General features: G+C 42.0%; 1 protein-coding gene across 5 annotated transcripts in view; it reads right to left on the reverse strand.

The window, feature by feature from the left end:
- Nucleotides 1-1,563: 1,563 nt before the first annotated feature.
- LOC308329603 (zinc finger protein 385A-like) overlaps nucleotides 1,564-15,143 on the reverse strand; it is a 48,189-nt gene continuing 34,609 nt past the window's right edge. For all 5 annotated transcript variants that reach the window (XM_080783998.1, XM_080783997.1, XM_080783996.1 and 2 more), the window contains 5 exons: nucleotides 6,817-6,994; nucleotides 5,045-5,371; nucleotides 4,267-4,454; nucleotides 3,845-3,931; nucleotides 1,564-3,691 (listed from right to left, as the gene is read on the reverse strand). In XM_080783998.1, the coding sequence (XP_080640124.1) occupies nucleotides 3,428-3,691; nucleotides 3,845-3,931; nucleotides 4,267-4,454; nucleotides 5,045-5,371; nucleotides 6,817-6,994 (1,044 nt within the window). In that variant the 3' untranslated portion in view covers nucleotides 1,564-3,427. The remainder of the gene's footprint in view (nucleotides 3,692-3,844; nucleotides 3,932-4,266; nucleotides 4,455-5,044; nucleotides 5,372-6,816; nucleotides 6,995-15,143) is intronic.

Genomic DNA, 15,143 nt, shown 5'->3' on the forward strand with positions numbered 1-15,143 from the left:
TCTACAAACCGGAACAAATTATAGATTGCATTAGTCCAGTTGTAATTAAAGCGTCTCTTGCACAATACACCTTCAACATGTTCCTGTCGAAGTAACATTTGAGATTTTAATAGAAACTGTCAGTTGAGCACAGTGGTTCAGCCAGTTCCAAAAGCAAGTCATTCTGATGTAACGATGCTTATGGTGTAGAATAGATGGAGGTGCATCTGCTCTGAAAAATCACCTGCTTGTTTTGCAAGAGCAGTGTGCGTGATTAGAGATAGAGATATACTTTATTAGTCTCCCGAGGAAGAAATTTGTCTTAGACAAAGGGCTCGCATGCAAGCGTAGCCCTAGTCCATGTCGCCACAGTGCAGCGCCAAAATACATCTTTCTTGCATCATAGAAAAAATGATGTGTGATTTCTATAGTCGGCATTCAAATGCTGAACGCTGTATATTCCATGCAATGACTTGCTTTATGACTTGATTTAGGTCGTTGTCACATTCCTTCACTGCCAACCAGAAATACGGAAATGTAAAAATACATTCAATGTTGAAATTTAGTTGTACTCTCCCATAGAACATTTGTATCATGCTATTGTTTTCTTGTTCCTTTTACAGTGTGTGACTTCAAAGCATTATTATGAAACCACAATGTGAATTGTATATTAAAGTCAAACTAATAAAATCACACAAATCACAAGATTTGTGTGACTTTGTTATTTCTCACCTTTGAGTTGAAGATTTCCCCCAGTGTTACTCTGCTAGTGGTGAAGAATCAGCCTTCTCTCTGTAATGCTGTACTTCCATCTGAGCTTTTATGTTATGGGTTTGACATCATCATGTAGTGGCGTTTCCTTTGTTAGCAAAGTCCTCAATGAGGAAATAATGGATTGTAGCAACTCATAAAGTAATAACGGCTCATAACATAATAAAGGTTCAGTGCACTAATCAGCTCATAATAAAACTCCACATAATGTAATAATGGCTTTTTGCATAATGTAATAATTGTTACATTATGAAGCTAATTAGTTCATTGATTTAGACAGAAGGACAGCCAGTAATAACAGCTCATAATGGGCTAACTGCTCATATTGTTGAGAAATGTCTTACATTATAAAACTCTTGGTGCATAGACTACTCCCAGCAGACCAGGGAAGAATCTTCACTTAAATTATTTTCTAATTGGCCTGATAGAGCTACATCACAGGCCACTTTGCATTTTGGCCTATAACTCTTGAACCATAGGTCACACCATAATTGTTTGATGTATTAATTAGATCATGATGTAACTAACATGAAGTACATTTCCCCCAAAACTCACAGCCCTGGCTAGACAACCTAGTCTGGTGGAGAAATGCGCTCAGAGGAGCACACTTTTCTAGTTACAGTTTAATATTGCTATTTACTAACTATTTATAAGTATTATATCCAAGTTGTTATTCACAGACGCACGACAGTGTCAATGTAATCTGATTACTTGCCAAACAATCTGTTTATTTGTCGTTGCTGCCTGGCATTGATGATGCCCTACTTCATCAAGCATACAAGAGCGTAGCACGAAAGTAGTGAAAATAGCAGATCTACAAGCTCACATAGAATGCATTTTCATAATAATAAAAATGTAAGGTTTTGGACATATGAGGTTTCCACCCGACAGTGACGATATTTAGGGAATCACTGCAGCAAAAATAATTTCAGCTTATTTATTCAACATTAAGGAAGTTTTTCTCATTTCTCTCACATTTCTACAGTAATCTACATACAATTATGACTCAATATACTTCTCCTAAATAATAACTGTTAATACATTTGTAGACTTTTCTTTTTTATTGCAGTTTACAAGAAACATCGTTAGCAGGAGTGCTAAGTATTGCTACACTTTCCCTTTCCTCTGCTGTTCATACAGAGAGAGATGATCACAGCAGTATTAGTTGCTTCAGGTAGGACAGAGTACACAAGGCAGAGCAGAGAAACACCATGACGTCACTTCCATGTCTGGATTTTGATGACGTGTCTCACTACAGAAAACATTGTGGCTTGATATATCAGTATTCAGTCCTAAATTGTGAGGCAATTCTCATGAAACATTGTGTGTGTGTGTGTGTGTGTGTGTGTGTGTGTGTGTGTGTGTGTGTGTGTGTGTGTGTGTGTGTGTGTGTGTGTGTGTGTGTGTGTGTGTGTGTGTGTGTGTTCGTTCGTGTGGTCCACATTCTTCTGTTCCATAACAGAGGCTAATGCTGGCTGGTTTGACTCATTATATGTTTGCTTGTGTTTTTTCTAAATGCTCTCCAGCGCCTTTCAACCAGACAGCTTATGCACTGATGCTATGGTGTCACTGTGGTGATTGCCCAGAATTGCTCACAGTGTTGAAATAATGGCATATATATTTATTTTCTTTTTTGTGGAAATTTACATTGTATTTTAACACAGTTTTACTGTGTGCTTTGTCATTGCTAACTAATGCACACAGCACACAGCCATGTGGATAGCATTTGGGGAGAACTTTGAGGAATGCTCAGGGGAACCTACAGACACCTGACAATTATATTTTGGCCATTAGGGAGGCTCAGACACAAATTATAGTTAATCTCGGTCTCATCCTTTCCTTTCCTCGTTTATGGTGCACAGAGAGTAAGACTGGACGCAGGTAGCTGCTTAAAGCATCAAATAGCTTAATCAAGTACCATCATCACTTCAAAACCCAAATCATGAATGGGTTTGTTTTGGTAAAGAAACAAATACATACCTGCTTTAAGACACAATAAATTATACCCTCTTGCTGTGCCTGTCTGCATGTCCCTAAGTTCCTCTCCCAGAGAGGGAAATATAGGCTATAACGTTTGTCATCCTCAATGCCGGAACAGAGAGTAAGAAACTTGAGATATTCAATATAAATAATTTTGTGCCGCAGAAAAGGTACAGTAGCAAATCTAGAACCCTAAACCACAGTATAGATGCTTTGATTATTGTTGCCTTATTGTATGCAGCCCACAAAACAGGGCCAAGCTGTCAGCTAATACAGGTCTAAGCCAGTGGCCATATTTTTGATAATGCTAATGCTGGCTTTTGGTAGGCAATGGACCTCGACACAGGGAAAAGACAAGGGACGTATGGGTTGAATCCATTATGACAAAGTATACTGTATGTTCGAAGGCGTCATGTTTTGGATATTGGAGGACGTTTGACGAAGGTCATGCATGACAGGAAGTAGAGCATGTTTGGTCATGCACCACAAGTTCCTTGTTAAACCAACTGCGTCCAATGGTACATTGTCCAGAAAGATCGGTAATAAACAGAAGATCATGAAATGTGTGAACGGCATTGCCCCTCCTTCATAAAATGTCTAACATGGTGTAAAGAAGAGATTCATTGATTATCAATGTAGTTTTTCCCTGTTTACGTCACAGTGTGCTTCTTCCTGATTGGTCCCCACTGTGTCAGCATCAGTAAGGGGTGAAAAGGATTGGCCCGTGTGAGGTGCGAATGGGGCCCGGGGCGGGTCGTAACAGGCTGAGGGCCGCGCTCTGTAGGAGGTGATGATGGTGATGATGTTGGTGGGGGTGAGAGAGTGGGCCGGGCGGCCGAAGCAACAGCTGATTTGAGGAAGCTGCAGCTGCCATCGCCGCAGCCATTGCCAAGGGACTCGGTAATAGTCCTGGCCCAAGAGTTTTTGGAAGTTCCTTTGAGAAAGTCATGGACATGGAAGACTGTAAGAAAACGTGAGAAAGAGATATTATGGTGAGAAGAGAGAGAGAGATGAGAGAGAAAGCGATCTTAAGCTTTGCTGAAGATCGCTTTACAGCATACAAAATAAGTATAAAAAGAATAAATCACATCTGATGGAATAGATGAGTCTGTACCATAAATTCTGTGCGCTTCTTGTGCCGACTGAGGAGTGGATTGGGTTTTCCTGCAACCCCATCTCGATGTCTCCGGCTAGATATATGCTGAAAAATAAAACGTCTTTTAGAGACGGTCTGAATTGGACCCTAAGATTACTTATGATAATGACAATTGGTGGAATTGTCCGACTGATATATGAACTTGTATAAATCAAATCTGTATCAGGTTTTCTTAGAAACTTAAAAGTTTTCCAAAATGTTTTGCTTTTTGACCAAATGTCAGTCAAAACACCTGTAATCGGTGGGCTATAAGTGGGTGATCTGCAAAATGGGGATACTGTAGTAGCTGACCTGTCCCCATTTTGCAGATCACCCACCCAATCGTTTTGCTCTATAAGGGCCCCCTCTGTGGTTGTGGAGCCTCCTGTGGTCTCTCTCACCTGTTTAAGCTGCAGCTCTGAGTTGACCCTCACATTGCAAATCTCACAGTGGAAGGTGCGTTCCTGCGTGTCAGGGTCAGAGGATAACCCCCCGCCTTGCTCTGGGCTGGGATTGGGACCCAGGCGCGGGTAAGCCTTGATAGGTCCCAGTCCACTCCGAGCCTCCAGAATGGTTTTGTGTTTGGTGCCTGTGAGCACAAAGAGAAGGACATTACAGATGATGTGCAGCTCTATGCACTGCAGGTTGTTTTCATTTTAAGAGATCTCTGGATGGCAAAGCCAAACATAATTCTCTTAGCTATTTGAAATACGAGATTCCAAATCTGTGCCATTATACTTACTACTATTACTCTCTCTAAATGTAATGCCAAATGTTTTCTTTTTGTCACAATAGTAGCTAGTTTTATAGAATTTGTGTATAATATTTTTTAACAAAACAATCTTCATTGAGATAATCTTACTCTTTAGAGTAGGGCCTTACCCTACACTCATTATCATCCCACACATCACTACATCCCACCAACTTATTTTCAAAGCGCTGGTCTTGCCACTAAGTGGCAGTAATGCACCAATATTGGCTTGGAGGACTATTGTTGTATTCTACATACATACAGAAGAGTTTTCTAAAATTGACTCAAATGATGTATAGTGTCCCTCAGGTGTGATAAGGATTTTTTCCTCTAGATGTCATCATGTCACACACTCTTTAGATTGATGAATTTGTGAACATACAGACAGATTTTTCCTGCTTCCTCATTTCTTGGAGAAGGATTTTTACCTTTGTTATGTGCCTCCAACTGAGACAGGGAATTGACAGCTACTTTGCACAAGGAGCAGTAGAGCAGCTTCTTGGCTTTTTCTTCCTCAGATTCCCCAGAAGAGGGGCTGGGTGTTGGGGATGGAGTGTCAGGAAGGCTGGCCACAGTGGCCAGATCCCCCGGAGGGGCACCAAGGCCCGGGGAAGAGGGGGGAGAGCAGGGTGATGTGCTGCTCAGCGATGATGACAGGAGGGCAAAATCTGCATCTGCTGAATTCACCATGGGTGGTGGCAGGGGGCTATGGGTCAAAGGTGACTCACTGGAATCAAGATGGGATTGGGTGTCTTCTGTAAAGTAATAATAATAATAATAATAAATGACCATATCATGTTCCTTTTCATTCCAGTTCAGCAGAAGATTTGAACTGGAAACATGTAAATGTGTCATGTGTTTCCGGTTCAAACCTGACAGCCAATCAAACAAAGCTATGTGGAAATTAACTGGAACCTTCTGAAAATGATTCGATTGTAGGTCATCAAATTTAAATGAAGTCTCTTTTATAAGAAAACCTTGCCAACACTCAAACAACACAGTAACAAACATAATAGTTAGACTATAGTTACCCATCAGTGATGTACAATACACAAATATAAAATACACCCAAAATCACATCAAAGCTGACAGTGAAAGCATAAACCATTACACAGTAAGCAGTCAAATAGCATGTATGATCACGGACAAAGCCTACTATAATGGTTATAGAAAGTATAGACAGAATATGGTCTTTAAAATGTGAAGATAATAAAGTATATTGTCTTGTCTACACAGTATGTCTCCATGGTCAAAGCTAGCTACCCCAGGAGACGCACACAGCTGCCAGTCCATCTGGATTCAGGTGATGGCAGCCATTAAATCTAACCAATTCACACAGCTAGCAGAGGATCAGTAGAAATGCACCAGACCTTTTATATATTTAATGAATATGGAAGTGAAAGAGGGAACCTCGAGTCATCTGAGTTGATAATGAGCAGAGGGATTGTTTTGTCCCTTGTGCATGCTCATCACTAAATTCACATACACATTATTACAAACAGCAACTTGTATTTCAGGTGCATTGCTGTGTTTTATAGATGCATACAGTCACTGGCTCTCAAAGTGGTGTCTGGCGACCCCCAGGGGTAATTGAGGGGATTGCATGGGGTCCCCAGCGAAATGAGGAACAGCTTAAAACCCCTATGCCCTATTCCAATTGTCTCTGACACAAAATATTTTCAAATGGGGGTCCGTGGCCACATAATCATATACATTTGGGGGTCTTCGACATTTTTGAGAACCACTAAATTTACCACCAAATTCACCAATCTTCCTGTGGTTCAGAGGGAGCTCGGTCATCTTTTATTTTATTTTTTTTAAGTACATTTTATTCAAAGAGTATGACATCATATGCAATTTTCACAGACAGAGAATACGACTCTTTGTTTTTTACATTTTCTCCCACAACTCCTTTCCCAGTCCTCCCCACCCACCCACCGACTCGGTCATCTTGATGATTGAGTAGTAGCCAGCTGATCCTGCCAGTGCAGAGTTCTGCAGACAGAGGCCTTCCCTTAGCAGACACCATGGCACTGAGGCCCCACTCATTTCTGTTTCCCCTCCTAACCGGTCACACAAGAACCGCCCACACCATGAACACTGACCTCGCAGTCAAATAGGCATCTTTGCAATGTGTGTGTGTGTGTGCGTGTGTGTGGTCTGTACAGTACATGTTGTAAGACACGCATGTATGGCTTACCCTGCATGCTGGGGTCAGGCTCAGGACTAGACGGGGACGGGCCGGGCGGTGAAGGTGAGGTTGCAGAAGGAGGAGGAGGCTGCTTGTCACCATCCTGGGCACGAGGCGTCTTGGCCGTCTCGATGCCTTTGACCCTCCGAGCATGACGGTTCCCCTTGTAGTGGGCCTCCGCTTGGCTCTGGTGGGAATACATGAGATGTGGGGGTTTACGGCCACGTTGAAATTTTACAGGAGAACGTTAACCCAACATATATAGTGATGTTAATGCCCGTCTCTCGCCTTACTGCCCGTCTCTCGCCTTACTGCCTTAGAATTTCTTTTAATAAATCCTTGGCAAGGCACTGGGGATACTAAAGCCTATTTATACTTCGCCACTTGCCCACGGTAACAGATTTTTTCCGTCGCACGACGCATAAATTAGGCTTAATGAACGCGTGTTGTCATATTCTTACAGCAGATCTGGTTGCTGTGTATCCTAACCTCCGTTTCCCTTTGGCCACAGTTACCCATCAGTCAGAACGCCAGTTCACTGACGTGAACCCAACCTGCAGTGGCTCAGCAGATGGCCCTGGCCTGTCATACGAGCCCGCTGCTGGCCTTGCATCCTCGCTCCCCCACGCGTCCCTGTGGCCGCCGCAGCTTTGCGTTAGCTCGGTCCATTATGCATTCAAGACCTTTTAACTGTATACCCAGTGTTATCACAAATGAGGGGCTCGTAACCAGACACATGCACATCAGTACTTTTTGTACACTCACTTCTCAATACAGAGGCGGGTTCTTTCCCCTAAAACGCACACATACACACACAGACCAGACACAGATTATACTGAACACTTCACAGTAACAAGAGTGTTCATTTGAATCAAATAGTGTAAAATCTGACCCAATGGATCCATTTCAACAACTATCTTCTTTAATACAGACATCCCACAATAGTGGCATAAAGAACAATGTTTAAATATTGCTATCCTGTTTTTATGTATAGGCTAATATAGGTAATGTTGTTTTGCGCTGCATATTGAGAGGGGCAGTTTCCCCTCCCTTGGGGAACAGAAAATAGTCCTTTTCCAGTATCATGCCAAATACCTTGTCATGATACTGGAATCAGAGGAATGACATAACACAGCAGCATCAGCTCTATAGTGGTACACTATGCTTAAAGTTGACATCTTATAGCCTACACATGTAGCAGACCACAGTCACGTTTTCCTTCAGAGTATAGTCTCCTGTATGTATCTCCAAAGCTACGGTACTATAGAGTCTGGAACTGCACCTCCCGAAATCTAAGTAAGGAAGCTGCCATTTCAGTTCCCGAAAATATATTTTAAAATATCTATCTAAATATTTTATTTTATTTTTTATTTCCTTTTCTGCTAAGCAACAAGCTATATATGCTTAGATGATATCTATTTATATTAGGATAAATTTGCGCGACTGTAAAGACGAAACGGTCCGGAAGTGGGGAGCTATAGGCTCTCCACTTCTGCTTTATCGCTTACTCATGATAGAGCTTCCGTTGCTCCATGCTGTTTGACAGAAGCATTTGAAAATATGCAAATATCCAAATAAGAAGAGCATGCTAAAGTTGTATTACATGGCTTGGTTGAATGCTTGATTCTGATTGGACTTAATCGGTGTGTTATGTCTGGATAATAGACCGCTCCGCTCTATAACAGACCGATGTCTAATCAAATGAAGGCTCGGAGCACCTGCTGTGCTGCTTGGATTTTATGCTGTACCCATCATGACAGCCATGTAAACTAACATATGTCACATAATGTCACAGCTGGGTAGTCATTGTTTATACATAAGTCACCCTGTCAGTGATTTATCTATCAACAATGACCACCCAGCCATACATTATCACTAACATAATGACCGCTTGGCTCTATAACAGACCGCTGTCTAATCAAAGGCTCAGACCACCTGCTCATATAATTTGCGTTGCTTTATTTTGTGCTGTATCCAACATGACATGCAAACAAACACACCATGTCATTTACAACTAAATGTTGCTATCAAGATTTTTTTTGAAAACATTTGAAGCAAGAAATACACAATGCAGTAACCGGAAATTGATTGTAGGCCTAATTGATCAACACTTTCTTATTTTCCGAGGCGACTGTGTCCACCCAGCGCATTATGGAATACTTTAATTATCGTGAGCAAGGAAATACTTTGTTTTGTTGTTAATTTTGGGTCAATTTCTTAATTTATTTATTATGTAGCGGTGTAATAAGTGGGATAATATACTCTGCGCCACTAGTTGTTAGAAATAATCGCCTTCAGGATGAAGCCTCTGTGTTTAATTCATTAATAATGAATTTATCAACCGGCGCGGCATATATTATCCCTTGCATAACCCACTCAGTTATTGTCAAAGAGATCATTCTGCAAGGGATAATGTATGACACGGCGGTAGTTGTGGAGAAATAATGACCGACAAGATGTTTAAACACTGAGACGAAGTCGAGGTGTTTAACCATCCTGAAGTGCATTATTTCTAAACAACTACCACTACGTCATACATTTGTCATGCCCAGCTGCAACACAGTCGCCTCAGAAAACAAGGAAGTTAGTGTTGATCAAATAGGGGGGAAAAAAAGTTTACTGCATCGTCTATTTCTCGCTTCAAAAAGAGAGATGTTTATCTGTAAATTACATTGCGTGTTTGTTTACATGGCTGTCATGTTGAATACATAGAGCAAGCAGCGCGGCCAGGTGCTCTGAGGCTTTCATTAGACAGAGGTCTGTTATAGAGTGGAGCGGCCATTATCAAGAAATATTACACAGCTGAATTCAGTGATTGACCAATCAGAATCAAGCATTTAACCAAGCCATGTAATTAAAAGTTCAGTTAATTTAGGGTCATTTCATTATCCTTTTTGGCTCAGCCGGCTGCCGTGTTAAGTCGTCAAATGGGTGGGTTACACTTTCAAGTGCAGGGCCCTGATCCAGCAACCAACAACCGCTGATTTAGACTAAATCAATTATCAAAAGTTTGGAGTTTTGAGCCTAGAGAGAGAGAGGAAGGGGAGAGATGCAGACCTTTATTTTCTTATATTTCAATTTCTTTCTTTTCTCTTGTTTAATCACAAGGTATGTTCTTGAACATAGAGTAGCATGCACACAGTTCGCATGTGAGAGCGAGAACTTGAGTGAAATGAACATTGAAAGAGAAATTGAAGGAGGTAAAAGAAGAATGTAAAGTTGAAGGTGCACAGACCATAGATAGAAAGCTAGATAGACATTCATTGACCCACGGAGGGAATTCAGTTGCCAGAGGCAGCAGTTATGGTACGGATACAGAGTACAATAAATTCTGTTAAAGGGACACTTCACCCTTTTTGCAAAAAAATATATGTTAATGACGTTTAGAAGCTTTAGATCACTTTCCTGGGGGTATTTATGTGTGTAATATGTGGTTTTAGATATTTTAGATTGTAGCAGTGAGCCTGTTGTCTCTGATGTCATGGACACTGGTCTCACTACCTTCCTGGACTACAATTCCCATAATTCTTTGGTGCACTGCTCCTCCTTGTGGATAGGGGGGAGAGCTGTCTTACTGAGACAACATGTAGTCCAGGAAGGAAGTGAGCCCAGTGTCCATGACATCAGAGACAACAGGCTCACTGCTACAATCTAAAATATCTAAAACCACATATTACACACATAAAGACCCCCAGGAAAGTGTTCTAAAGCTCCTAAACGTCATTAACATATATTCTTTTGCAAAAAGGGTGAAGTGTCCCTTTAAGATACAGCAAGGTTAGCAACACTCAGATAGTGGAATATTATAGCCCTATAGTCCAGAGTGAGAACTCACTAACGCTCTGGACCAGAGCTATGGTAATCTCACTATCAATAAGGAACAATATACAGCAGTATACACCATATACAATACAAAATACTGACAGTCCCAGAGACATTTGAGGCAAAAACAGAAGCAAACAGTACACCGACAGTATATATACCCACTCTACACTAGTATTTGTATAGACGTCACGTCACAACACTGTCCTGCCCTGTCGGCTGTCCACTTTTCACACGGACATCAATTTGACTTTGTGACCACTGTCAGCTTCACGGCAGAACGACATGCACCCCCATTCCGTGTCCAACCATACCTTTTATACGTAACAGCGAGGTGGAATGATGGGGCAACATTCCCCCCTTGAACACACTGCGTATTGTGCGTAAAAGGGGCTAATGAGGGCTGTGGGACAGCGGGAGATGTCAGGGATGCCTTTTTGAGCCCCGGGCATTAACTGCAGATGAGAGAGTTACCCATATAGCCCCAGGTCTGATTGGTGATGACAGAGACACAGATATAGCCCTGCCTGTGTAACCCAACTCCTCTGGAGAGAGGGAGGATTTCAGGCTGTTCTCCACAGCCTCTCGGATTAAGCTTAATTTATGCTCCGTTGCATGATGGTATCGCACGCCAAAAACAGCAGACCTACAAGCTCACAACACGTGGCGTCTGCGACATGCTGTGAGCTTGTTGGTCAGCTATATTGACGTGCGATAACGTTGTGGGACGACGTATGAATTGGGGCAATTAGGCGTGAAGGAGATGGAGTCTTGTGAAGATTGAAACACATGCAGCACAGAGCTCTGAGGGGACATAAAGAGACTCAACACTCTCTTCTCTCTCTTACGTGTCCTCGTCTGCAGTCTTAAACTTTTTTTTTTTACTTAAGTAAAATTATCAACACTGCAATATAAGTAAAAGTCCGGAATAAAAAAACATTTGGAGTAGAAGTAAAAGTACTGAAAATTGGAAATATCAGTAATTTCCACCACTTCATTTTTCTTCACTCATTGCTCTCTGTATTAGTTTCCTGTGCTTTGAATGTCCAAATGATGTCCTGAATTATCTGTCCAGTTATTTTAAAACGTGCAAATAAAAGAAAATATAGTAGAGTACAGTCGTGGAGTTTTGGAACGAGCGACAAGGGCCAGGAAAAAACTATGAAAAGAGCCTATAAAGGAGGGGGATTTAGATGAATGGGGAGAGAGAGAGAGAGAGAGAGAGAGAGAGAGAGAGAGAGAGAGAGAGAGAGAGAGAGAGAGAGAGAGAGAGAGAGAGGAGAAACAAGCGAACGTCCCCGACATCCTTTTCTTCCCTTCTCCTCTCGGAGCAGGATGTGCTTTGATGTTTTATCTATAAAGCAACAAAGGCACATGCAGGGAGACCACAGAGAGCTGGTCTAGCAGCCAAATCTACCGCACAGCCCACAGGCAGCATGACGGAGATAGGAGCATGGGAGGACAGACAGACAGAGAGACAGAGCAATACAGAGAAATGTAAAGAGACGGAGAGAGAGGTGCAGTCGCAGAGAGTGAGTGAGAAATAGAGAGAAGGGTGGGGGGACACAGGTGATATATACCCTGCAGAGAGAGGGAAGCCAGAAACACAGAAAAGACAGGGGAGAGAACAAGAGAGAAATTGAGAGAGAGAGACAAAGTGAAGGTGTCCAGCGTTGTGGCATTGCGGTGGTGACGGTGGCTAATGCAGCATGGCTGTGTGACGTCAGCCTTGCAGCAGAGCTTGGGCTGCTGAACGCTGGCAGGCTAATGTGTCCTCTGTGGCCACAAATGAATTGCAATCTTATAATTACAACGTGTGGTCCACGGCACCTCACTCCCCTCTGCGTGGCCGTCAATCAGTGAGCGCACCCACGTCTATACTTTGCACGCGCAGCTCTACACTAGACATTGACTTTTGCTTGACAGATGACAACTTAACCACATGAACCCTACTAGAGTCCCTATTCAGCGGGGGAACATTCGGCATAACTAACAGATCTATACATGCTCACACTGCATCACATGTTGTGAACTTGTAGGCTACAGTAAATTGGTTATTTTCAGTAAGATGTAAATCAACCGACAAACAGTGTTCTGCCCTGCACATTTTAGTAAGGATGACCCTTTATTTCCTTTTGATTTGCGGCGACTCATTCGTTGAAGTGAACAGAAGAGTGCGAGTGTGCACTGCCTGACCTTGCCTTTTGAACTGCGTCGCTGTGCAAACAGAGCGTGTAAGCCAAGTATTGTTCTGTAAGCAGAGTATTCTTTCATTATTAAAGAATGTCCATTTTGCTTTAAGCTCCCTTGTCTCTCAGGTTACGGTGGAAAGTGCTTGTCTGTGTGCGGAGCAGGTGCAGGCCAGGCAAGCGCCTGGGCGAGGCCACAGACAGGTGGCTCTGAATTATGTCACCACATGGGAACACATCGCCGTCATCATCACTCACCCTGGCATGCCACCTCGTTATTACTGCAGTGTTAATTTTGTTTGTCGACTACCTTTTTTTGCTGACGAAAACTAAATATAAACTAGATGACTAAAACTAAGACTAGATATATTGACAATTTTGTCAATAGACAAAAATGTTAGGGAGGGACAAGTGGAGAAGAGATCCAGTAAAACTAAAAGACAAGTAATTTTATGTTTGGTTGTGCTTGGGTGAAAATAGCAGATCAACAAGCTCACAAAGCAGATGTGGCATTACAACGCCATCAAGGTCCCCAAAATATCTTTTGTCTACAAAATCAACTGTAGATAAAAAGTAATAAAAAGTAAAAAAGTTCAGATGACTACAATATGACTGAAGCTACAGCTGTAAATGAAAATGTATTCAAAAGACTGACTAAATCAAATTTTGCTGCTATCAAAATCAACACTAGACTCATTAGACGTTTGTGCACACACACACACATAGGGACAAATGTTGAAAGTGGTTAAAAGCATTAAAACCCTATATCTCAAATACTTCATCCTTCAGCACCTGCCTAAACGAGGCGCCCTCCTTTTTTCTCTCTATATCTAATATTGCTGTCCCAAATAGCTGATTGTCACGTGTTGTGTTGTGTAGATCTGCTATTTTCTGCAAACATTCACCCCAGAATAGAGACGCTAGGGGTCCATGTGGTTAAGTCTGAGGCTTTTACTGTGCTTGCATTGTTGCATATAGTACATGCATGTACATGGCTACATGCATGTACACAGATGCATGTACACAGACATAACAAGTGCACAGACATAACCACCAGCAGGCAGATGTACAGTGTACACATTCAATAGGCGCCTTTGAACAGATCCAAATATAGATTACAAATAATCACTATGCAAACCATGTGAGAACACGATGGGGAGCAGGGTGAAGGGATGCAAATATCATTAACCAGCCCCCCTTACAGAGAGCAAAGGGTCAGTGTTGAACATGTTTCACATGACTAGTCACAACCCACCATTTAGAGGCATGGCATTCACCGCTTTGTTCCCTGCATGCCCCTGGTATTTTTAGGCTCAACTTTTATGTCAAACTTGTGTTTGATTTTTATTTGTGTTTGGCCAGAGGCCATAAACACAAGGTTTCGGCAGGTACACAGAATAATACCCAAAGCTGACTTTTAATAGCCTTGGTTGTTGCACGATAAAGTTCATATGGACGCCCAGGGAATGAGTAATTTTACGTCCCTGCCAGACCTCTCTGTACCTCAGGGTCAACTGAGCTGAGCCTCTGGGTGATCATTACTGTACATCTGCATTTAAGGAGATGGGCTGATTGTACACTCATTTCCACAAGGATGTGTACAACAGTGATTCTAAAATGTTTTAATTTCAAGGACTCACAGTTTGGTATTAGGCCATGGACCCCCATAACTCTGAGGTCAAATTTGGTTCCATTTGGTTCTTAACTATCAATCAATGATAAACAATCTGTGGAAGCCCTGGAACCTCGTTCTCAAGGACGCCTGGGGGTCTCCGGACAAAACCATCCATGCAGATTAAACAAAATGGGTATTTCTATGATCATATACAAATGCAACAGCTACTGTAGCTGTCTGTTGAATTATAACCAAGTATTCTGTACCTGTGCTGCTAAGAGATACATGTTCCAACATTTAATACAACGTTCCGAAACTCTGTGTACCTTCCTCAGGTCAGCAAATCTCTGCACAAGTTGTCACATTAAATGGTGGAACAGTGAGTCCAATGTACAGGATCTTCTTTCTATGTATGGACATAATTTCAACCAAGCACCTAGCAGGAGGTTGAAATAACACACACACACACACACACACACACACACACACACACACACACACACACACACACACACACACACACACACACACACACACACTAACACAACGTATATCAGGTAATTTACTGCTCTATCAGGTTACTGAGGTTAGTCGCTATTACAGTACGTTGACTATGGCCAGATTTTGGTTCAGGTTGTGTTATGATTTATTAATTTGTCGTGGGTAAAACATCAACACTGGAGCCTTTTTTAACAAGGACACTTAAACCC

Source organism: Protomyctophum bolini (genome assembly GCF_963924005.1).
Source record: "Protomyctophum bolini genome assembly, chromosome: 2".
NCBI classification, from domain to species: Eukaryota; Metazoa; Chordata; class Actinopteri; order Myctophiformes; family Myctophidae; genus Protomyctophum; species Protomyctophum bolini.